General features: G+C 37.0%; 1 protein-coding gene and 1 non-coding gene across 6 annotated transcripts in view; one reads left to right on the top strand and one right to left on the bottom strand.

The window, feature by feature from the left end:
- Positions 1-244: 244 nt before the first annotated feature.
- The window catches only part of PHF3 (PHD finger protein 3), an 80,668-nt gene continuing 55,463 nt past the window's right edge, over positions 245-25,449 (bottom strand). For all 5 annotated transcript variants that reach the window (XM_045294790.1, XM_004696327.4, XM_045294792.1 and 2 more), the window contains 11 exons: positions 19,725-19,908; positions 17,741-17,891; positions 17,501-17,657; positions 15,617-15,733; positions 14,341-14,472; positions 13,511-13,646; positions 9,889-10,084; positions 9,305-9,452; positions 7,868-7,957; positions 3,308-3,503; positions 245-3,089 (listed from right to left, as the gene is read on the bottom strand). In XM_045294790.1, coding sequence (XP_045150725.1) covers positions 967-3,089; positions 3,308-3,503; positions 7,868-7,957; positions 9,305-9,452; positions 9,889-10,084; positions 13,511-13,646; positions 14,341-14,472; positions 15,617-15,733; positions 17,501-17,657; positions 17,741-17,891; positions 19,725-19,908 — 3,630 coding nt within the window. In that variant the 3' untranslated portion in view covers positions 245-966. The remainder of the gene's footprint in view (positions 3,090-3,307; positions 3,504-7,867; positions 7,958-9,304; positions 9,453-9,888; positions 10,085-13,510; positions 13,647-14,340; positions 14,473-15,616; positions 15,734-17,500; positions 17,658-17,740; positions 17,892-19,724; positions 19,909-25,449) is intronic.
- Positions 6,929-7,035, top strand: LOC115871212. Its single transcript, XR_004047165.1, has one exon. It is a non-coding gene; the product is annotated as a U6 spliceosomal RNA (small nuclear RNA).

Here is a 25,449-nt window from a genome sequence, read left to right on the forward strand (position 1 = left end):
GGTCTCAGAAGCATATCTATTAAGTGGGCTACAGATGAACAGTTCTTTATTAACAGTTCTCTTACTTCAATGGCCTATAATTAAGGTTTTTTTTAAAAGTACTTGTTTTCCTCCTTAATAAATGTTGGATACAAATAGCTAGGCTTATATACTACTGGATGAGTTAGATAACAACAATGTCTGAAGGAACTTAGAGCTTTAAAGGAATTATTTTACTACTGAATTTTAAACCACACACACAAAATAGGTGAGAAAGTCTTTTATCATATTTGGAATCAAAATATCCCTTAAAATATTTACATTTTACAGTATAAAGGATAGCAAAACACAAGATCATGTACAAGCTCAAGTATTCAAGTTTCTGACAAGCCAAAAAAAGGAAATTAAGAGCCTACTACAAAGCTGTAGCATATAGTAATAAAGCGCCTTCAATGAGTGCCGATTAAAGCAATACATGTACTCCGTAGACTTTTGATTCTTGGTCAAAATGGCTCAACTAAATAATTAGTATAATCTGATTATGAAGTTGCTTGGCTTTCATAGTTCCTCTCGAGTTTGTATTTTTTAAAACAGTGCAATTTAAAACAAACTTACAGAGCACACACTACTCTCAAATTAGTCATTATATAAAGGACATTCACTAGAGGCAGTAAATATATATCCATAGTTAACCATATTTATCAATTACAGAAAACTAAAATTTCTAAGCCTTTATTGCGTATTAATTAAACAAATCTCTGAATATACAGCAATGTAAAACTTTAAAAAATATTAAATCCCTACAACTAGATACCGTTGGTATGAAGAAAGGATGGTACAGAACGCCCAGCTCCAACAGTTTGTTTTTCTCCAAACCACAGGGATGAGAAATTTTAAAGATGGCACAATCCTAGCAGGCATCCTTAGAAAGTTTTTAAGATACACCTAATAGTTATTTAAATGTAATCTTGACACCGCCTGCTTATTTTACCTTTTGCTTTTAGCTCTGTCAGTGTGGTCCCTGTCTTTGTGATACCTATCCCGATCCTTTTCACCTTCTCTATGCTTACTTTTCTCTCGCTCTTTGTCCTTCTCATGGTCTTCACTCTTAGGTTTATCTGGCTTCTTTTCTACATTCCTACTCTCTCTGCTTGCTTTCCCATCAGCCCCTCGATCACCATGTGATAACCGTGCCCTCTCCTTATGCCCTTCCTCCCTGCCTTTTCTATCCCTGTCTTTGTCTTGGCCTCTGTCTCTGCGTCTATGCCTTTCTGAATCTGGCTCCCACTCCTTTTCATATCGCTCTCTTCTCAAGTGGTGTGAATCACTATGGAACCTCTGGCGATCCCCCTTGCCCCTATTAAATGCCCTGTCCAGCTGCTGCTGGTCTTGTCTACCCCATGGGTCACTATGGCGCCTTTCTGGTCTCCGAATGTCTTTAACCTGGTAAAAATTTTGTGGGCCTATATACCTTGTAGCTTGTGAAAGGGGGCCCAGCATACGCTGTGGCTGCCCTGACAGATGAACAACAGGTGGCCAGGGAACCATGGGATTTTGAGGAAAGCCAAAGCCTGGAGGAGGAAGTAATGGCGGTGGCAAGTGTGGTGGAAATCCAAACATATTCTGTGGGGGAAAGTTAGGAGGTCCTGGAAATGGAAATGCAGGGGGACTAGACTTGAGATGCTGAAGACTGGGTTGCTGAGGCCTTATGGGTGAGAAGTTTACATTTGTTCTGGGGCTGGTGCTTCGAGAGGTAAAGGTGATGCTTTTAGAAGGAAATTCTGATTGACATGTGCTTCCAACTTCATAATGAGCCGTTGTTGCTGCTGATCCTCTTCGTAACGGGTGTGCAGTTTCAATATTTTGCATTAAAATGTCCTCCTGTAAAGGTTTTGTTTTTTCTGTTTGAGAAGTGTGTTCATTTTCTATTGAAGATGAGTTTTGTGGAGCACTTGAATTATCATTGTGCTGAACACCTGCGGTTTTCTCTACAGAAGGCAATTTTTCCTCAATATTCGTTTCCTCTGTTAAGTGCTCCTTCTGTGGCAGGCCAGGCAGGGTGTGTTTTTCTCCATTCTGTCCACTATCGCCATCTTTGTTCTCTGTGGAACTTAACTGTTGAGTGCGTCCTGCTGCTTGCCTAGGATCCCTTTTCAGGTTGATAAACTGTGGGGACCTCGCTGGGTTAGCAATAAGGCTGTCACTGCAACTCACACTACCATCAGCGTTTCCTTTGCCTACATTAGCCCTACCTGGAGAGCCAGAATTTGAAGTCCAGTTATCTTGTGAAGTATTCTCCTGATCTTGCAGCAGCTGGCTTTTTAATGTCCTCTCTTTACTCTCCACAGCTTCCTCTTGTTTTGACTGAATTGACAGATTTGCTAAGAATGCTTCTGTAGAAATATCTGGTGGTTTACCTCTGAGACTGAGATTTGTTAAAGGCCCCAGAGAGGTGGGAGAGGACCCTAGTACTGATGTTTCTTCTTCTACTACTACTACTGAATTATCTGTAGCTTCTGAATGATTATCTATGCTGACCTTTACCTCCTTGGCTTCATCATCAGGTACTTCCATTTTATCGGTGTTTTCTGCTTTGGAATTGGTTTGCTCATTTATAAATGGAATTTCCTTAATAATATTTTGTTCCATCATTGGCTGAGCCTGTTCATATACTTGACCAGTAGAGCCCAAGAGGCTTTGAAGTATATCATCCACAGGAAGAGGCTTATTTGCTAATTCCAGAGTGGTAGGTTGACTTTCCCAGCCAATCAATACCCCAGGAAGAAATCTTAAAGGTTTGGGTGGCTCCTGTTTGGTGATTTCCAGTAATGGCTCCACTGCTGTTGGGAGGTCTTCCTGAATAGTCGGCTGAGGCTTATTTCTCTGCTTGTGCAATACAGTTGTAAAGGAATTGAAAAAGTCATTTTCTTCCTCTGGTGCTTCTTCTGGAGAAACTTCCATTTTACATTTTTTATCAGGTGGCAATGCTGCTGGAACATTTTCAGGAGCCTCGGCTGTATGACTAGTGCTAGCACTAGCACTATGCTGTCGTTTCAGTTTTTGACGAATAATCAAGCCCAACAGTAGATTAGGTCGATGTAGTTCAAGCCCTGCAAAAAACCAAAAACATCAATTAATAGTTCTTTTTATCATTATACTATACGGCCAATTCTGCATCTAGCTTACTAGACTATCTCAAAAGGGTACTTGTCCCAGTCAAGCCACTCAGGGGCCTGGACGTCAAAAAGGCAAACAGAATAAATTTGTCATTTGGGTCGCACCACCCACTTTACAAACATCATTCAGTATCATTAAAATGTACACCTACCAGGTCCATCAAAAGGCACAAGAGGGTGTGGAATTTTATCCGTGGCACCCAAAGGAATAAGGTACATATCCTTAACCTGCTTCATGTTGTTAGCAGCTACTCCATAGCGCTTTCTGCTACTGAAGTACGCAAACAGCAAAGTATAAGAAATTTGATCTTCTTCAGTTACTGGTGTAAAACGAACCACACAAATTTCCTATTCAAGAAAAATTAAAAATGGCTGTTTAAAAAATAAGTTAAAGTCGCATCTATCAAATCTCATAATAATGGCTATTACCAAACATCAATATTGAAAGAAAACAACCATTAGAGAAAGGTCTTTACTAATCCTCTGATGGATTTTTTTTTCCTACGAACATTGCCCATAAGACGCTGAGGCTAAAAGATGACAAAGTCAATGAAACCCAAGACTTCTGACAGCTGTATTATAACCTCATTTCCAAGGCTGCAAGCTCCACAGGGGGGATATCCCCTGTGTTCCTGGAACACTGCAATTTAATAGCACTCCCCTCCCAACTAACACACACAGATATCCCGTGTTCCTGGAACACTGCAATTTAATAGCACTCCCCTCCCAACTAACACACACACACAACCCTATTGATAATCTAGCTTACTGGGACTGCTTTTAAGTAACAGAGGGGCTTGGTGAAAAGATTTCCAATGAACGGAGGCCACAACTTTATAAAATGATTTGGCTTGCTCAAGAACAGTTTTGCTTCCCTCTAAGTTTTTTACTTTGTTTCAGAGAGAAGACATCCCTAAATTGCTACTGATTTCGTAGTGTAAGAAATAAATGCTTTTGCATGAAGATGTACAATTAAGGGAGGGAGGGTTGCTGTTGGGTCTGTTTATAATTGATGCAGGATCCGGAAGTAAGCACATGAATGTGCTCTGACTTTCATAAAAGCTCCATCATCTAAACTTCCCTCTTTTAGGTTAAAAAAAATTACATATGTATATCTCAGTAATGATTATATAGGGTTCAAATCAGTTGAAGATGGAGGAATACTATAAAGTATTGGGCAGTAACATATAGGTATATTCAAGAATGATTTCCAAAATGTTCAAGTGTATTCTTTCTCATTTCCATTAACAACTAGATGTGGTAACACCTTTTTAATAGTGCTTCAAGTATATTTGTTTTCTAACACTGTCCTAATTAAAAATCTAAAATCTACTATTGGGGTAAAAATTATTCATATTTTGGATGATTCCATAAAATACTGCTACTATTGTGACAGCAAGTGGATTTTGACTCATAGTAATCCCATAGGATAGAATGAATTTCCCCAAAGGGTTTCTAAGGTTATAATATTTATGTAATTCAATAGATTGCCTAATCTTTCTCCTACAGAACTAGTGGTTCAAATTTTTAACCTTTCAGTTAGCAATTTAGAGCTTAAACACTGCACCACTAGGGCTATTAAAGAAAAACTCTAAAAACCCAGGAGCAACCCTATAGAACAAAATAACAAACTAGAAGTGCCCCTGTGGCTTTCTGAGGCTGTAATCTTTATGGGAGTGGAAACCCTCATCTTTCTCCCATGGAGTGGCTGGTGGGTTTGATACATCATCACTAGACCACCAAAACGGAAGTGACTCATAGCAACCCTAAGGGACAGGGTAGAACTGCCCCTGTTGAGTTCTGAGTCTGTAACTCTTTATGGGAGTAGGAAGCACCATGTTTCTCCCTCAGCACTGCTAGTGGTTTCAAACGGACAGTGTGGGGAGTGCAGCCTAATGAATAATCACTACGCCACAAGAGCTCCTCCTACTATGCCACCAGAGCTTCTAAAACAAAACAAAACAAAACAAAACAAAAACTAGAGGATTCTATTTTAGATAAGGTAGAAAATTAACATTCAGTAATTCAATTTTATTGCATAGTTATCCATCACTTAATGTCTATGACATGATCCATGAAATAGCACATTCTATTACTTGGACGCTGGGCAAACACCGTAATATCTAAAGGAATACCCAGTTTACAAATGAGTTCCATTCTTAATTCTGTCTTTTAAGTCAAATGTGTACGTAAGTCCAAACAGGTCAAGTTTTGTATTTAACGTGAGCTAGTCAAATGTTTGTTTAGAATAAGGGTGAATCAAAAAGTACTGCTACAAAACCAGAGAAACTCTTGTTTCTGGATCTATCCTCCACCGAGGGCTATGCGTTTCTGAAGCTGGCATTCTCTCTCGATTCCTTCCCTGAGGAGTTCCTCATCCTTCAATGTACACGAAGTCAAAATGGCAGGTTTTGTACCTCAAGGAGCTCAAGTATGTTCCATTTAAGTGTTGGGTTCTAGGAACAGAAGGACCTCTATCAGGGCAGTAGGGTAGATATGCTAACGTGTCTCATGGTCTATGCAAAGTTCTTGCTACCCTCAAAGAATGAGCAAGTACACTGTCATGATGGAAAACATTTCTCAATGGGATTCCTTGCCCTTTTTTTTCCACACTAACATAATTTTCCATATTCTTGAAATGTATTCCTTCTAAGTCCTGTCATAGTCCCACGTCCTTGAGAAAATTCTGTTAAGACTACCTCTTTAGCATCTCCCCCCACCCCCCATAAAAATAGGTTCAATAACCTGAGCTGATTTCTCTTCCTTGAATTTAAACAAGCCCAGTAGGTTAGCTCAGAAGCCACTGTTTTGACTGGATCTTGCTATCCAGATTGTATAAATCGAAGACTTGTCCCCAGTTATGATTAATTCCATAACATTATCTTAACTTCGATTTGTTTAAGAGGGAAAGCAAACTGATCTTTGCATAACCTTTCCGGCACCCATCAAGTCAAATGCTTGAGAGGCCAAGTTCATGTGTTTAATATTAAAAATGCCAAACCGTGTGAGATCTCAACTTCAGCAGCTAGCATTTCAATGCTAATCCTACAATTTTCTTCCACCAGTTTGTGGACATCGGTCAGTAGGTTCATTCTTCAACACTAACAATCCTCTTTCTCATGGCTCATCTTTAAGGTCTACCTGACCATCCTCAAAACCTTTGATCCATCTAAAACCTGCTATTTTATGGGGGCAATGTTCCCAAAACTTGTTTCAAAGTTTGGGAAAATGTTCACTTAAGTTTTGTTAATATTCAATTAGTAACTCTGAATACAGTTTTTTCCTTATTTTCTTGAAGGCACTCAAATAAGATTAAGACCAGATTATTGTTGAAAGAACTTGTTTGTAGCTATGCACTGAGTGTAAAGATTTTTTGAACATGTTTTATTAGACTTAAACCTATGCAGGCAAGGGTAAAAATGGAACTCTAATAGCAACATTTGTTTACTTAACCTTGTATAGTACAGGGATCTTCAAAAAGTTTATGGACCATTTCTACCACCTTTAAATTTAATTTTCCATGAAATTTTTGAAATCTACCTTTATACAGTATACCTTTATATGTACAGAAACATTTAAAAAATACTTAGATACCTAAAATACCTTTAGATAATATAGTAATAGTAGATTTGATGTTGTATCACAAACTAACATCTATTTTTACTATATACCATTATATGTACATCAAATTTTCAATACAATCATTTTACAAGGTTTGAGACTATAGATATATACTTATTTATAAGTTTGTACTTATTTATAAGCACTGCCTAGTGCTCGCTTCGGCAGCACATATACTAAAATTGGAATGATACAGAGAAGATTAGCATGACCCCTGCGCAAGGGTGACACGCAAATTCGGGAAGCGTTCCATATTTTTAAAGCTCTTTCTTATACCAAAAAAAAAAAAAAAGCAATGCCGAAACAAACATCATTTAGGGCATGACTGTAATATACTAGGTACTTTGGGGGTGGGTGGGGGTGTGAAAATGATTTCTTCTAATGATTTAATGTTCTATGGCTAAGTTCTTGCCAATGTAAGTTACAAAAATTAAGACAATGACTAGGTCTTGCCCATAAAACAACTAGACCTGCATTTCTCAGTTTTTTCCCCTCTGTGTGGATACGTCAGTTTTGGTTTGGGCAACACTTTTGGAAATAGCAGAATTAGCAATAAATGGAGCCTGGTACCTCTGGATGATCTTGTAGAACAACTGTGTAAACACCCACACTCACACCCACAATGACTAGCCTACCTCACCTAAGAAAATAATAGATTTCTACATATTTTAAGGTTTCTTTATTGTAGTTGCTTAACCAACCTGTGTGCTAACCAAAACAGCTCTAAGTGAGGAAAGGCAAAACTCCACAGCCATTTTCACTATTTACTTTAAAGCATTCCTTCTAAAACACTGATATAAACCACAGAGAAAAAATACCAAAAAAATAAGGAACACTGTGGTTTGTTTGTTTTTTCAAGATTTAGTGAACAGCTTTATTCAGTTTTGTGAGGCATATCTTGTAGTTTTAGAATCTGTGTTGATTCTAACCATTAGATTATTTTATAATCTATTATAATAAATTATAGAATAAATTATAAAATAATCTATTAATAATAAAGTTCCCTTCCACAAGGGAAGTTAAACCAAAACTCTGAATGGTATGTTCCAAACATTCTCATGTGCCTGTACAGTGAAAAAAATTCTCCTTACCTTGGTTCCTGATGCTTTAATTTTTTCCACATAATCCCAAACTGTCTGGGGTGATATTCTGCCACCTACTTGAATACTATCTGGCAGATCCTGTGGTTAAAAAAAAAAAAGTAGCGATCACGTACACAGAACATACTTATTACAATTCACACAAATTTAGCTGTAAGAAAAATATTAGGAAATAAATCAAACAATGTAATACAATACCAGGATAACCATTAGGTTTTACCTCGTGTCAGATTCAATTGACTGAGTATGTGCCCAGAATACAGCTATTAAGAAAAGTCTGAAATCACGACAGGTTCTTAATAGGTACAAAAAGGGAAGCAGCGGTAAGCGTAACACATTAACAATTCAGGATGGGAATTCTCTCTTTCTCATCAACGGCTAGATTTCAGAGGTTATAAAATTTAATTGGAATACAATATCGTCCAGAAAAGACATTAATATATAAAATCTTTATAAGATCAAAAAATTATATATACGACCAATTCAGAATTGTATAGTTAGAACATTTAAATTTTAACCAATCTGTTCCTGTTTTCCTCATGAAGTATGAGAAAAATCAAAAGCAGTGCCATTAAATAACATCAAATTATTTACTTAACTATCGGTTATTTTAAATATTTTACTCATCTTATGGGGCAACTAATTACCTATAACGCTTCAAATTCAGTCTACACTAGATTTCACAAGAATGGGCAAGTGAGCACTAGCCCACAGTCATGAATGTAGATCAACACAAGAGGAAAACCTATGTAACAATAAAAAGCCTTCCTGTTGGGCTAACACTGAAAACCATACATAAGTCAGTCTTTCATGTTTACGTTTGTACTTAGAGAAAATTTCATCTATGAAGACTCTTAATTTTTAAAAATAATGTTTTATTGTTCTTTAGGTGGAAGCACAGCAAATTAGGGTCCCATTTGATCACTGTTTTACATTGATTATATTTTCTCCATATGTAACTATTCTGTTGATTTCTATTTTCATTCATCTAACTTTCCTGACCCTTCTTCCTTTCTCTGTCCTATGGGTAATGCTGCCTGGTCTCACAGAGTTGATTGAAGGGTGAACAGTACTCACAGATGCTACTTTGTGTTATAAGTCTATCTATTATTTGGATGAAAGGTGGCCTCTGTGAGTGGCTTCAGTTTCTAGTTCAAGAGTCTCAAGGATTTCATCAATTTTCAATTCTCTGACACAGTGAAGCACATATTATAAGCCATGGGACATGTGGGTACAATTTTCCATGAATACAGTTTTTTTTTTTACAATTTTCAAAATCTACTGTTGAATTCATAATGTAATTAAGTTCTTTTAGGATCAATGTTAATATTTTCATTATGAATTTTACTATTTAAAAATATTTCCCCCCACCTACTATGTTTTAGAAGCTCATACACCAAGGGACAAGAGGGTAGAAATTCACAGTACCTCTGTCAAGTACTCAGGGGAGCCTGATACTGGGTAAGCTTTGGTAACAAATTTTGCCACAGAAGGCATGTTGATAAAACCTTTCCAGATGAAATTCAAACGAGCCAGGAATGTAGACTCAACCTCAACAGTCCCAGGCATCTCAAGCCTAGAAAATGACATTAAAAATTAGCACATCATCAGTTCTTTCTTTTTAGCATGTCAAGAAAGTCAAAGTACATGTAGGTTACTGATTAAGATTAGGTTTTCTTGTTACAAAATTATACTCATATTTACGTACATCTTTTGTACACAGTCTCCTGCTTGGTTTAGGCAGACTATGGCCCAGAGATTTGAGGCCATTTTTCTTTAACAATTCAAGTTTCCTTGCCTTTTGGAATGAGTATAATAAAAAAACGTTTTAAAAGCCAAGTCTCTACATATTCAAAATTCTAAATTGACTTTCAAGTCATTCTTTTCTCCCAGTAGTTTAAAAGACGTTATGGCTACTTTCCAAAAGAAATGTGTCACTTGTCTGTTTTTATAAAGTTCTCAAAGTTCAACTCGATAAAAGATCTACAAATGACTATTATAGAAAAAATTACCGCGGAGCAGGAGAGAATGTTGATTTTGGAGACTCTTGTTTCTCGTCTTCAAAGAATTCAGAAGCCAAAATATTTGAGGTTGAAGACAATGCATCTGCTATACTTTCGGCTTCATTGTCTGAATGCTTACGTGATACTCCAACAACAACTTTCACCTTTTTTGGAGAAAGATCATCTATAGGAGGTGCCATTCGACCTAAAATCAGAATACACCAAAATAAAACATTTCTGAAAACTGCAATTTCCATTTGATAAATCTTCACTTCCTAAAGTTATTCTTCGGTTTCTTGATTAATTTTTATTCTCATTATTGCTTTTAAGGAGTTATAGTAAACCAGTATTTAAGAATCCACAGGGAACTGACTAGTGTCCTCACCGCGCCCCAGCCCTCTTTTTAGACACACAAAAACCTAATTTAACTGAAATGCAATTTCTGATATATTGTACAAAATTCTACAAATACTTCAGCTCCCATTTCACCTCATTATATAAGTATTCTTGTCTAAATACAAAACAGTCACAAGTAAATCTGTAATGTGGTTGTTTGCTCCTATCGAATCCGACTCGTGAAGATTCCATGTGTGCAGAGCAGAGCTGCTCCCAAAAGCAACCTTCTGGTAGCAGGCTGTCAGGAAAATTTTCCGAGGTTCCAATGAGTGGGTTTGAACCAACAACCTTTCAGTAGGTAGTTACATACTTAAGCATCTGTCCCAACCACGGATCCCTAAATATGAAATAAGTAGCCTAATTTCTTTTCTAATTTGAGGCACCACTTGTCTGTCAGTTTGTCATACTGTTGTAGCTTGTGTGTTGCAGTGATGCTGGACGCTATGACACTGGTATTCAGCAGAGCTTCAGGTTAAAAACAGACTACAAAGAAAAAATACACCGTCCACTTCAGAGGAATTAGCCACTGAAAACCTTAGAAATAGCAGTGAGACACTGTCAGATAAATAGTACCCAAAAATGAGCCCCTCAAGTCTGAAAGCACTCAAAATATGACTGAAATAGAATCTATAATAATCACAAGGATGGTGTAAAGCCTTTGGGACCTTCATTCGCTGATGGGGCACAACTCACAAGAGGAGAAATAGTTGTGTATTTCTCACAGAAACTTGGAATATTTGAAATGTAAACCTAGAAAAGTTGGAAGTCATCAAAAATGAAACAGAACACATAAAAGTCCATATCCTATGCATTAGTAAACTGAACAGACTGCTATGGGCCACTCTGAATCAGACCATCATATAGTTTACCATGTCAGAATGAGATTCAAGAGAATGGCATTACTTTCATCTTCAAAAAGGGCATTACACACTATGCATTGCCTTAAAAATGGGAATTCCAGAACACTTTATTGTGCTCATGGAGATCTTAAACAGGGATCACGAAGCAGTTGTATAAACAGAATAAGGGAAAACTGCCTGGTTTAAAATCATGAAAGGTGTGCATCCAGGTTGTATCCTCCTCTCATCATACTTATTCAATCTGTATGCTAAGGTAAAATAATCTGAGAAGCTGGACTATCTGAAGAAGAATTCAGCAACAGGAAGAAGCCTGGTTAACAACCTTCAATATGCAGATGATACAACTTTGCTTACTAAAAGTAGGAGGTATTTGAAGTATTTGCTAATGAAGATCAAGGATTGCAACCTTCAATATGTATTACAACCTAATGTAAGAAAGACCAAAATCCTCACAACTGGACCAATAGGTAACATCATGATAAAAAAAGATTGAAGTTGTTAAGAATTCTGTCTTGCTTGGATCCGCAATCAACACTTATGGAGGCAGCAGTCAAGAGATCAAGAGATGGATTGCATTGGGTAATGTGCTATACAAGCATTCAATTTACTAAAATATTGTCATATGATTAAGGCTATATAGAAATAACAGAAGTATTTTTATTAATATTTCCCCCAGAAAACAATTAAAATGGGTGCTTTAGAAAAAATTTAACACTATGGATAATTTTCTTTAGGGAAAATTATTTACTTTTTAGAATACTATACTGTCTCAATCCTTTCCATTTAAAAATATATGTGAATACAATTTGGGGGACATCGTCAGCTATTTCTTTCACAGGAAATTTCCTTAATTTATAGCATTTTACTCTTCAGCATGATGGTAAAAGGAAGTCTATCAATTGATACATGTCTATTTTTATACCATAATACAGCAATCTCAACTCTTAATCAATAGTACCTAACTTATGTATCTCAAAGCTTCTACTAATTCATATTTGCATCACTACCACTCTGATTAAAATGAGCAATCTCCTCTTTTAACTTTTACTTCTAACTTCTTTTACTTACTTGAAAGTAAGTAAAAAAGTATTGGTATAAAATCACAGAAATATATATTAAACGAAAACATCAAAACATGACCCTATCTCTTGCCTCTTGATATATCTGCTATTTCGGTATATACACTTCTGAAGGCTGTGTTTTCCATCTCTGTAATATCTTCCCCAAAGAATTCTGCACTCTTTCATTCATATATCACATAAAAGCATCAATTTTGGCATTCTCGAGGGACTCAAATTGTTTTCTTTTTATATGTTCTTTGCATTCTGGGAATAACAAGTAGAATGAAGGAACATGATCAGGGCTACTGGGTAGATAGGGTACTAGATAGGATATTTTTTCCCCAGTGAAATGCTTATAGGCCAGCCCTTCTTACCCTTGAAGAAAGAGCAGGCACACTATCATGATGAAAAGAATTCCTTGGTTTCACCTTTCATGGCCTTTTCTCTCCATTGTAGTATTCAAATTTCTTTTAAAACTTCTTCATAATAATCCTGTGATCATCCTGTGTCCTTCCAAAAAAAATCTATCAAGATTGCCGCTTTAGAATCCCCCTAAAATAGTCACCATAACTCTCTCAGCTGACATCACTGGCACCAGAGAACTCCTGGGCCCTTTTTCCTGAAGGCACCCCGAGGCCACTAAGACAAGTGCATTACTGGGAACGTGTCTACAGCCTTCCAGCAATTGTAGGAGTATGTTTAAGCATTCTTTGTTTGAAATAAACTCAAACATGTATAAGCTGGAACTCTGGTCCCAATACTTCTTGACTTACCCTCACAAAACCTGTATTCAAAAACCCAAGATTTTCATAAAATTTTAATCTCATCATGTTATTTATAATTTTGCCTGCTAAAAACCCTTTAATCAGTATTAACTGTTCTTAGATAAAATATCAAAATATTTAACATGGGCTACAGAAGTAGACTTTGAGATTATTATCTTAATTTATTATCAGTACATGAAATAATATTTTATAGCATGATATACTGCATAACTACAAATATTCTTTCTTATATATGTATGTGCTTACAAAAACATAGGGGAAACCCATTCTAGTTACTATGAATGTCATCAGCTTGAAATGAATTCAGGAAGAGGAGAAAGGCACATGATTCAGTTGAGGAGATAAGATTAAAATCTGTATTGTTGTATAGCCATTTCCCCTCCAAACTTCACGTTTTGATTCATTAACAGTGACCCCATAAAACCAATACAAGGGAAACAAAAATCTAATTATACATATTGGTATGCAAAAACAAGTGTCTCACTTTCAAAATAAAGTCAACATTTTAGGAAGAAAAATTTCCCAATACCTATGCAAATTTTGCAGTTAAGATCAAAAAGATGCTGTCTATGTTGGCTGGTGGTATCTTTTGACATGGAGTCAATGTCCTCTTTTTGCTTTTCAGGTTCTTCTATTTTCTCCAATGACTTATTGGCTGTAGATTCCTAGCAAAAAAAAAAAGTGTGAAAAGTAGTTTTATTTATTTATTTATTTTTAACATTTTATTAGGGGCTCATACAACTGTTATCCCAATCCATACACACATCAATTGTGTAAAGCGCATTTGTACATCGTTTCTCAAAACATTTTCTCTCCATTTAAACCCCCGACATTAGGTCCTCATTTTTCCCCTCCCTCCCCGCTCCCCCCTCCCGCATGAGCCCTTGATAGTTTATAAATGGGTATTTTGTCATATCTTGCCCTGTCCGACGTCTCCCTTCATCCACTTTTCGGTTGGCCTTAGTTCATAGACACTTGAACCGAGGCCAGACTGCTCCATTAATAGGTTTTTACTATTTCCTCAAAAAACAAATGCTAGCTACTGGGATTTAAACAAAATCTTAACATACTCCAAGGCTTCACCTGCTCTCAAACCGTACTCTGCATAGAAAGCACTTAAAGATTTCTAAAATTCTTGAAGTCAATGGGAGACCCCAGTAATCTACATTTTACAAGTGTTTAGCAAGTATGTGTGCAACACTCTATATATTGCCTTGTATGCAATTTCCATACCGAGAAACCATACTCTAAACATATTTTTAAAAATAGACCAATGAAACAGTCTAAGAACCCTAGTCAATCTTGTCTGACGCTTCATGAGTAAAGCACTATAGCATGACATCTGATTTTGGTTTTCACCTGAATCTCCGTGGCAGCTTCTTGCTCTTTCATCGGGGCATCGCTCTCAATTTCTATCTCACCTTTGTGAGTTATTTTTGTGATTGGTCGTCTTTCAACTTCTCTCTGCTCTTTCTCGATCATCTCAATGGTCTAACAGGAAACACAAATAAATAAAACCCCGCAATTTAACATATGTATTTCTAAGTGTGTAACTAAATATTGACAGCTCACCTAAAAGTGGGAGAATTTGAACTTTTTTTCTTTCATTTTTAGCTTATCTTTTGTACCACAAACTACTGCATACTTGTAGATGACAGAAACTGCTTTTGGTGATGGGGCCCTATATCCTAGCCCCGAGAAGCTGACACGTACATTAGCAAGAGATGAATAAAGTGCAATTTAATTTTTAAAGCGATGAAACACATGGTATTTATATTTTAAATTTTATTTTCTGATTTAATCATTTAGTAGGTGTCACAAAGACAAGAGATATATGCTGCTCTTATGCTCCTAAAATAAAAGGTATTATATTTAAATATTAAAAACAATAAGGTAATTCTGTATCAGTCATTTCCTAGCTTAGTTTGCTTAGTAGTAATGATAATTCATATTTGAACAAGTTCAGCAACAAAACATAAAAACAAAGGAGGTCTTGCAAGAAATAGTAAAGGGCAGCTGAAAGATAATGGAGTAAACAGGGATATAATTTATTTTCCATTTGTTAAATGGCAAGGAGCCTTGGTAGCATTATGAGTTAGGTGTCTATATGTTAACCTCACGGTTGGCAGTTCAAATCCACCAACCACTCGTTCCATGGGAGAAAGATGAGGCTGTCTTTTCCGATAAAGACTTAGTCTCAGGAAGTTTTGAACTACGGACCTTGTATTTAGCAGGCTAACACATAACTATGCCACCAGTGTACCTGCTAATTCCCCTAATAAATTCCCCTAATTGTGAGTTAGGTCTGAGTTCTGTGTGGTCACTGCAACTACAAAAAAATACAAAACAATGCAGTTATTGCCCTCATCCTAATTTATAAAACATAATGACAAAACAGGTGATCTGACAATGGAAGGAATCAGACAAAAGCTATACAGATACAGAAATATAAAAGACAAAAATTTAAGAATTAGATGGCTAAAAGTTAACCATCAAAAAATGAAGTTAATCAACAGCACAAAATAAAGCCTGTGCTGGCGGGCAAACTGATGAATTAGCTCTGCATAATTTCCACCCTCTGACTGAAAAAGATGGGTTTTGATATAGTCAAACACATAGGCGCAGATAATCTTACATGTCTGTTTTCTCTTCGTCTCCAAGCAGCTAACTCTTTAGAAGCGAGTTCTTCTGGACTCATTCTTATAAGATGATCTGGGGTTACTTCTCCTTTTAGTACTTTCTTAAATAATATCTGTAATGGTTCAAAATGGGAAAGAAGGAGTCAAAAAGATTTTTTAAAAGAGGGGGTTCTACTTTAGAGGAAACTAATAATAAACAGGTAAGTTTAAAACCAGAGTTATATTTGGTTAATATTTTATACATAAGGTTTTTTTTAAGTTCATGAAAAAACACATTATCTTTTCATTTCATTTTTCTATGAACTTTTTGATCCCTTGTATTATCTATTACACAAAGAAATGACAGCAGTGTAACACGCAATTTATCATATGAGGGAGAAAAAAATATACATTTCACCAAAAACAACAACAAAAGCAAATAAAAAAAACCATAATGGAAAAGCATGTATAGTGGAGTCATTATAATTATCGATCCAAAGTTCTGCTAAGTGTAATACTCTAATCAGCACAATAAGCAATCTGTAGTACAGCAAGGTATTACCAAAGAAAAAAATAAAAATAGGAGCTTTACTGAATGCAATGTCTTACATATTTCTAAGATTTTATATGTTCAAATTCTGATAGACTTGGAGGGGATTCTAGAGCACAGAGCTAACTCTATAAGAAAGAAACCTAATCAGGCATCTAAGACCCAGAATAAAATCATGCCCACTGTGAATGGGGGGTGGGGTGGGGTGCTGGAGTGGAGCTCCAATGCCCTTCTGTAGACAGTTGGACATCCCCTCACAGAGGGGTCACAGGAAAGAGATGAGCCAGTCGGGGTGTAGTATAGCACCAGTGAAACACACAACTTTCCTCTAGCTCTTTGGTGCTTCCTTCCCCCCATTATCATGACCTCAATTCTACCTTACAAATCGGATTAGACCAGAACATGCACAAATAAGAGCCCGCAACACAGGGAATCCAGGACAGATAAACCCCCTGGGGCCAATAAGGAGAGTAACGATACCAGGATAATAGGGCAGTGTGGGGGGAGAAAGAGGAGAATCGATTACAAGGATCAATCTACAGCCTCCTCCCAGGGGGACAAATAACAGAGAAGTGGGTGAGGGGCAACAGATGACGTTGTAAGATATGAAAATAATAATCTATAACTTATCAAGGGTTCGTGAGGGAGGATGGGGGCAGAAATGGCGAACTGATATCAGGGGCTCAAGTGGGAAGAGAATGCTTTCAAAATGATGATAGCAGCAAATGTGCTGACATACTGGGTGAATGTATGGGTTGTGTTGAGATGTGAGAGCCCCCAATAAAAGTATTTAATAAAAAAGAAAGAAAGAAACCTAAATTCTTTGTTTATTGAAGAAAAGTTCCCAAATTATTTAATCATGAAGTACCTAGACCTCCTGGGCCATAATGGCAGGTACTGTACAATATGCATTTTGCTTAAACTGCTGTTTCTAAGAACTGTTGACTCCCTTGAGAGCAGCAAATCCATGCACCAAAGAACAAAACACTGCCTGATCCTGCTGCCATCCCCACAATTGTTAGTTTAAGCTCACTGTTGCAGCCTGTGTCCATCAAACTCAGTGAGGGCCTCCTCTTTCCCACTGACCCTCTACCTTTACCAAGCAGGTCGCTTGTTCTCTTAGGGGCTGGATCTCTCCAGACAATCAGACAATGTTTTTTAATTAACTGTCCATGTACTCCAAAAATTACCTCATATTGCACCAATGTTCTACATTCACAATTTATTTCTACATTTTCACCACAAGAAATAAATTGCAGATCAACTATATTGCATTGTTAGATCATTTCATATTCTAAACATTTTGAAGTATAAATATCCATAGGTATGACCCCAAAAAAAACCAACTTACGTTGTTTTTGGGATCTTTCAGATTGAACATCAAACTTCTATATTTGTTCTTATATTTAGCATCTGTGTCCCGAAAAAAAGAGAAAAGTTCTTTTTCAATTTTTGTGGCAACTTTTGCAGCCTTTTCCTCTGGTACCTTCAAATTTGAGTCTGTAAGTCTTAAAATTAAAACAATTCAATTATTTTTCAAACACTAGGAGAGCATATTACTTTTCCATCTTAAACAATAATAATCTGTTACCTTTTCATAAGGATGTCTTTGAGGGAATGCCTTACACTTTGTCTGATCTGATCTGCAGAAGGTTTGGAAGCAGGACCAGTAGCTGGATGCACATTAGGCACGCCCCCTTTATCAACCTTCTTCTTTTTTATCTCTGACTTCTCATGAGCACCTATTTTAAAGAAATGTCAAGCTTATGAAATTGTTTATTACAAGTAATTTTTCACTAAACTGCAAAGTTATAATCAAAATTGTCTGAAAATCACAAGAAATAAAATAGGAACTATTTCCATATTAACATTTCCTTGACACTGAAATTTTAATTATAATATATACTGACAAAAAATCATGACTAACTAATGGCCTTGAAGCTATGGGTGTACAGTATATACTCGTGTATAAGCTGAGTTTTCCAGCACACTTTAAATGCAGTTTTTGTGGTAAAATTAAGTGGCTCAGCTAATATTCGGGTCAGCTTATACTCGAGTATATAGGGTACCCTTTTCTCGTTTTAGATAACAGCATTCATAGTGTTCAAGAGGCTAGTCTTCATTTATGTGTATTTATTAACTTTTTAAAAGTTATTTAGAAATTTCTTCTTAACCTTAGTTGGGCAGATTAATTTAAGGATTTACTAATACACCAAAATGTATGAGTCTTTTATAGTCTACTTGTGCTTGATGTGATTATTAGGTTCAGTGCTAACCCGTTCTGTTGATTTTTAAACTTCTCAATTGTTAAAATTCATAAGCATCTTGAAAATCTCATTATCAAGCATGCAACTACTCTCACTTTTAAGTATCATACTATCTCATTTTTCTAGAATTCTCTCATCCCCCAATGTTTACTTATCTTTATGTCCTCATTTACCCAAATATCCAACTTAAATTGGATAGTTTAAGACTATCACCATTTCCGTGTATAGTTTAACACCTTTAAGTGCATCTACTTTAAACATTTGTGTTGGTAAAACCAGTTTTCATTCTTCACACAAATAGCCTACAAACAGCTCAAATTTACTAGAAAAGACAGTTGCTGGTATATTTCACTTTATAACCACAGCACTCAACAGGAATCTCATCTGCTATCCCAATCTTGTTATATTCCATAGTAAATTTGTCTTCCTATTTCCCAAGAAACCTATTCCACACTTTCTCTGCTCTTAAGCCAAAAATACCTCCTTCTCCAACTTTAACCTCATTTGATTTTCTCACCTCATATTACATTGAGAAAATTGAAATTGTAAGCTATTACACCTACTCAACATCAAATCTACTAAATTTTACCTGTCTTTCCTTCTACTACATACACTGGGATTTCAAAAAGTTTGTGGAAAACTTCTATTTTCAATTCTATTTCCACGAGTTTTTTAAAGACCCTCCTCTTACAACGGGTAAGCCGTCCCTGTTGACCCCAAATGACCATACCGAGTGCGTCTAATTCCACTGCTGTTTTCAGGGTACATTTGCTCTTCAACTATCATTTCTCTCCTGCCTTATGAAGTTCTCCATCTCAACTGAATAATTCCAATCAGTTTTATAAGTTATAGCATCTCCTTAAAATTATTTTTTAATTCCTTGACTCTGTATTTACCAGTCTTTCTCTTCCCCTAAACACCAAAACTCCTTTAAGAGTTTTATCGGACATCAGTACCTGAAGTTCCTCCTCTTCTCTTCTTTTCTAAGACAATCAAATTACCGTGTTTTCCCACTGATGGTCAAAACGACTCGAGTCAACCCACTCCATTTGCTGCCACAGATTTACCAATCTGTGTTCAACAGATGACTCAGTTCATCATTTCTCTGCTTTCTGAAATTTCACCAGTGAGTTTTCAGAATTTAAAGCAATAGTTTTTAATCTCGAGTAAGGTCAAACACCTAAATAATTATTATTGCCATTAAAAAAAAACAACATTTTTTTCAGTTCTGAAATGTACTAATAGAAAGTGTATGACATAAAATCTAAATAGATTAGTTATATGATCATTTATTTTAGTCTCAACTACCTGGTTTCGAAGTTTTTTCTCCTGTGCAAATAACAGTAGTAGATTCTTTTGCTACTTTTTCACTTTTTTCTTCTGAGGATTTCCGAGATAAAACTGGTTGTCCCGTCTTTCGAACAGGGGCTAGCTGCCATTTTTTAATTTCACTATCTCTACATTCTGATGAGCTTTTGCTTTCACCACATTCCTGAAAAATAGTACGTCATTCATTAGAATAAAAATCATTAAGCTATCTTTGAAATATAAACCAAGTTTCATGAATTATGGATGTAAAATATTAAACAATATTAAAACCTATTAAGACACCAAACATTTTCTTTAGTCTAGCAATTGTTTAAAGACTTTTTAAAGGATGGGTGAAAATAACTCTTGATTACCAGCAGAAAGATTTACCCTTATATTCAAAACTCATTTGTTAAGCAGGCACCTTATTTTCTGCAGGACCATACTTGACACAGATAAAGATGCCAAGAAATGGTTCAACATAAAATTAAGGGATAAAAAATGACTTTTGAAAAGCAAGTTTCAAAAACTACAACTAGACAAATGCCAATAAGATTTTCAACAGTTCATTATCAAAAACATGTGGCATTTAATTCAAAGAAAGACTAGTCTCATTTTCTTTTCTGTTATTAGGTAGATAAACTGGTAGATAGCGGCACTTCTCAAAACACTAACAGTGCTAATATTTTTCTAGTATCTTTTTTGGCAAGATGAAGACAACTGAGTTGAATGACAATACACTTGGTGCCACAGAGTAGATTATGACTCAGAATGACCCTATCGGGCAGAGTAAAACTGCTCCTGTGGGTTCTACATACATAGTGGGTTCTACATAAATCTTCACAGGAGTAAAGAGTCTCATCTCCGTCAGAACAGCTGGTGGTTTCAAACTGATGGTATACAGTGGTTAGCAGCCCAATTCGTACCCACTATGCCGCCACGCTCCCTAATGACAATAAAATGTTAGTCTAAATGGTCAAGAAATTATATGTAAGTGATGACTAATGATAAATACATTAATGATGAATGAGGTATGCTAAAAGCTTTCTTAAAGGGACTCTCGGGTCCTTATCATCAATTAATTTAAAATTAGCCAAAACAACAGATACAGCAATATCAAGCACTAGAAGGGCAGAATCTGATTCTCAAAAACTCGTTGCCAAGACAGAAAATGTTGGAAGGCCAAGGATTTTGCAAACTGGACCTTAGCCCATAAGATTTTTCTGTAAAGTGTCTGGGGAAAATCTGGTTATAAAAAACAAGCAAATTATGAGGAAAACAAACTAATGCCCTTCAAATGGAATTACTACCCTACTTATTTATTTGCAAGACTTTAGCAAGAAAAAGTTTCCGGGTGTGAAAATAGCTGCTCAAACTTAAGAACTTTCTAACAACTATAACTGCTAGAAAATTAAGATGCATCCATTGTCTTCAAATACAGTCTGGGTCATCATCAATTACTAGAAATAGTATGTAGAGTATTAACAAATCAGAAATGGTTAGACCAAATTATATCGAAGGCTCCTTCCAATTTTAAAATTCATGTTCTTTGTCTTTAGATTATAAGACTAGTATGTCAACATATATTTGTTACTACCTTGTTTCCTTCCCAGTATTAACTTTTATAATCAATGTGACCATATAAGAAAAGCAAAGCAGTGATTATAAAATTCATGAATAAGCAGCAGACAAAAATACAATCCCATGAAATGTTTATTCTTTATACTTCTCTTATTGAAAAATTTCACTACCACCTAGTCAATTCCAATGGATAACAACTCTATAGCGGGGGTTCTCAAACTTTTTAAACAGGGCCAGTTCACTGTCCCTCAGACCCGTTGGAGGGCCGGACTATAGTTTAAAACAAACTATGAACAAATTCCTATGCACACTGCACATATCTTATTTTGAAGTAAAAAAAAAAAAAAAAAACGGGGCAAAAAAAACACCTGGCGGGCCAGATAAATGTCCTCGGCGGGCTGCATGTGGCCTATACATCTTTACGGGAGGAGATAGCCTCATCCTTCTCCTGCAGAGCCACTTGTGGCCGGCAGTTCAGTGCTTACCCCACAGTGCCTCCAGTGGTCATTTTAGAATCTAAATATCTTGACATGTCTATTTCAAAGACATTTTTTAAAAGTACTTAAAAATATAAAGCCAGAGAATACAGACAATTTTAAGAGTTCACATTTTAAGAAAAAAATTATGAGATGAAGGCACAAAGCAAATACTGGAACATAGCTCAAAAGAATTAATATTACTATTCTTTACACAAAGTAAATAACCCTCCTACTTGAAAATAATCATGCAAACTGGATTAAAAATTGGTAGAGATTAGCAGACTAAAATTTTTTTGGAAAATTTACCCATCTACCACTCCCTCTAATAGGTATAGGCCCTAAAGATATAAGAGCTATGATATACACAAGTATATACACACAAGTATATACATACCATGTTCATTGCAGCAGCATTCACAAAAACAAAACAATTTAAACAACTCAAATGCTCATATAAGGCTCAAAGTTCTAAAACTTTCTTAAGATATAATCAAAGATTTCAGGTAATGACTTTGTGCTTAGGGAATTAGAAACAGACTTGAGGATTTAGAAAATAGTCTTAGAGGGTATCTAGGTCAATTAGCAAACATAGTCCCACAAAAATAATGTTCTACATTCTACTGTGGTGAGTGGGTTCTAAAGAGCTTGTGAGTGGTCCCTGCCATCAAGTTAATTCTGACTCATGGTGACCCCACAGGACAGGGTACAACTGTCCTGTGGGTTTCTAAAATGCCACTACAGTTCTCTGCTCATTTGGAGCAAAGAAAATCAAATACTAAAGGAAATAATCAGTCCTGGAGATTCATGACAACCTCCACTTTCCTGAGGCCAGAAGAACTCTATGGTGCCCAGCTACCACTACTAATTACTCGGATCAAGACCGTAATAGAAAGCGCTAAACAGAGGGAGGGAGAAAAAAATGTACAAAATTAAAAACCATAAAATGACCAGATTTACAAGTTTGACAGTAAGATTGTGGCCTTTAGACACCTTGAAGCCTGGAAATGAGCCCACACTCAAGAAGCAGCTCTCAGACCTATAAATTACATTACACCACACAACCCATAAGCATGTGCTCCTCAATCAATCACAGGAGACCAGAGGGCAGTATTTGCCCAAAAGCAAAATTCAGAAGGCAGGAAAGGCCAGAAAAGAACGGTGAATAGAACAGAGTACCCACGGAAGCAGTGGGAAGAGAGCTAAAAACACCGCGGGGATGATAGCCAATGCTATATAGAAGCCAAAAAAAACCCTAAACTCACTGCCATCAAGTTAATTCTGACTCATGGGTTTCTGAGACTGCAACTTTTTCTTTTTTCCAATCATTAGCGGCTCTTACAACTCTTATCACAATCCAGATATACATCCATTGTGTCAAGCATTTGTACATTTGTTGCTATCATCATTCTCAAAACATTTGCTTTCTACTTGAGCGTTTGGTATCGGCTCACTTGTCCCCACTTCCCCGTTCACTCCACCCTCTTGAACCCTTGATAATTTATAAATTATTATTTTTCATCATTTTATTAGGGGCTCATACAACTCTTATCACAATCCATACATACATCAATTGTGTAAAGCACATTTGTACATTCACTGCCCTCATCATTCTCAAAACATTTGCTCTCCACTTAAGCCTCTGGCATCAGCTCATTTTTTTCCCTCCCCACTCCCCATGAACCCTTGATAATTTATAAATTATTATTTTTTCATGTCTTATACTGTCCAACGTCTCCCTTCACCCACTTTTCTCTTGCCTGTCCCCCAGGGAGGGGGTTATATGTAGATCATTGTGATCGGTTCCCCCTTTCTACCCCAGCTTCCCTCCACTCTCCTGGTATCGCCACTCTTACCATTGGTCCTGAAGGGTTCATCTCTCCTGGAGTCTGTTTCTAGTTCCTACCTTTACTAACATACATCCTCTGGTCTAGCCAGATTTGTAAGGTGGAATTGGGATAGTGGGGGTGAGGAAGCATTTAAGAATTAGAGGAAAGTTGTATGTTTCATCGTTGCTACACTGCACCCTGACTGGTTCCTCTCCTTGCTGTGACCCTTCTTTAAAGGGGATGTCCAGTTGCTTACAGATGGGCTTTGGCTCCCCACTCCACACTGCCCCTCATTCTCAATGATACGATTTTTTATTCTATGATGCCTGATACCTGATACCTGATCCCTTCAACACCTCATGATCACACAGGCTGGTGTGCTTCTTCCATGTGAGCTTTATTGCTTCTGAGCTAGATGGCCGCTTGTTTACCTTCAAGCCTTTAAGATCCCAGATGTTACATCTTTTGATAGCCAGGCACCATCAGATTTCTTTACCACGTTTACTTATGCACCCGCTTTTGTCTTCAGCAATTGTGTCGGGAAGGTGAGCATCATGGAATGCCAGTTTAATAGAACAAAGTGTTCTTGCATTGAGGAAGTACGTGAGTGGAGGCCCAATGTCCATCTGCGACCATAATACTAAACCTATAAATATATGTACATAGATCTATTTCTCTATTTCGCCATTGTCATAAATATATTTACATATCTATATGCTTGTATTTAGACCTCTATAAATGCTTTTGCCTCCTAGTTCCTTCCTCTATTTCCTTTTACTTTCCTCTTGTCCAACTATCCTGCTCAGTCTTCAGTTGGGTTTCAGCAATTCCTCTTGGTCACATTGCCCTTGATCAAGCCTCACCAGGCCTCTTACCCGCTCCTTGCCACTGATTTTGGATTGCTTGTTGTTCCCTTGTCCCCGAGTTTGTTAACACCACTTCCTTTCCCTTCACCTCCCCCTGTTCCATGTCCCCCTGAAATCATCGGTCCTGTTGTTTTCTCCTCTGGATTGTTTATCCAGCCTATCTTATCTAGATAGACCTGCAGAGATATTAATATGCACAAAAACAAGGCAGCAAAACAAAGCAACAAAAGAAAGCAAAGCAACAACAAAAACCCAAAAAAAGCCTATAAATAGTTCAAAGTCTGTTTCTTGACATTTAGGAGTGTTTTCTGGTCTAGTCTGATGGGGTGCCACACCCTGGCCCCCAAATCTATATTTAGTATTCCCCAGGGACTTCGTTGCTCTGTTCCCCTTGCTGTTCGGTTGCACACCCTTAGTGTTTCACCTCAGCGTTGTTGGGTCAGATCAGGTACAATTCCCACACTGTCTCCAGTGTTGTCCTCTGTAGAGCTATATAGGCCAGTGAGGGACATCGCGTCTCTTAGTGGGGCCAGTCCTATGGTCCTCTCTGTACACTGGCTGCTCTGAGCTCTGAGCGAGAATATCGTCCTCAGGGCTTGGTTGGCCATGATGTGATCCACTCTCTCTTCCTCTCCCTTCATTTGCTCTGGTGTGCTCTGATCAAACATGTCCCTCCCCAAGCTGTAGCTTCAGTGCTGTCCTCTGAAGTAAATTCTTCTGGGGGGAGGGAGGACTGTCCATGTAGTTGGGATTGGGGCCAGCCCCTCAGACATCTACTGGTTCTCTGCTTCATGCCGTTATGTAACTGCAACTCATCTTTCCCCCAAGATTGGCTGGTGGTTTCAAACTGCCAACTTGCTGTTTGGTAACCCAATTCGTAATCACTATGCCACCGGGACTCTTATACTACAATCAAATGTATGTAACTTGCTGCATAGAAAATCTTCTCAATAAACCTTCACCTACACTACAA

Source organism: Echinops telfairi, unplaced genomic scaffold (assembly GCF_000313985.2).
Source record: "Echinops telfairi isolate 266 unplaced genomic scaffold, ASM31398v2 ScPeMD7_3533;HRSCAF=4204_1, whole genome shotgun sequence".
NCBI classification, from domain to species: Eukaryota; Metazoa; Chordata; class Mammalia; order Afrosoricida; family Tenrecidae; genus Echinops; species Echinops telfairi.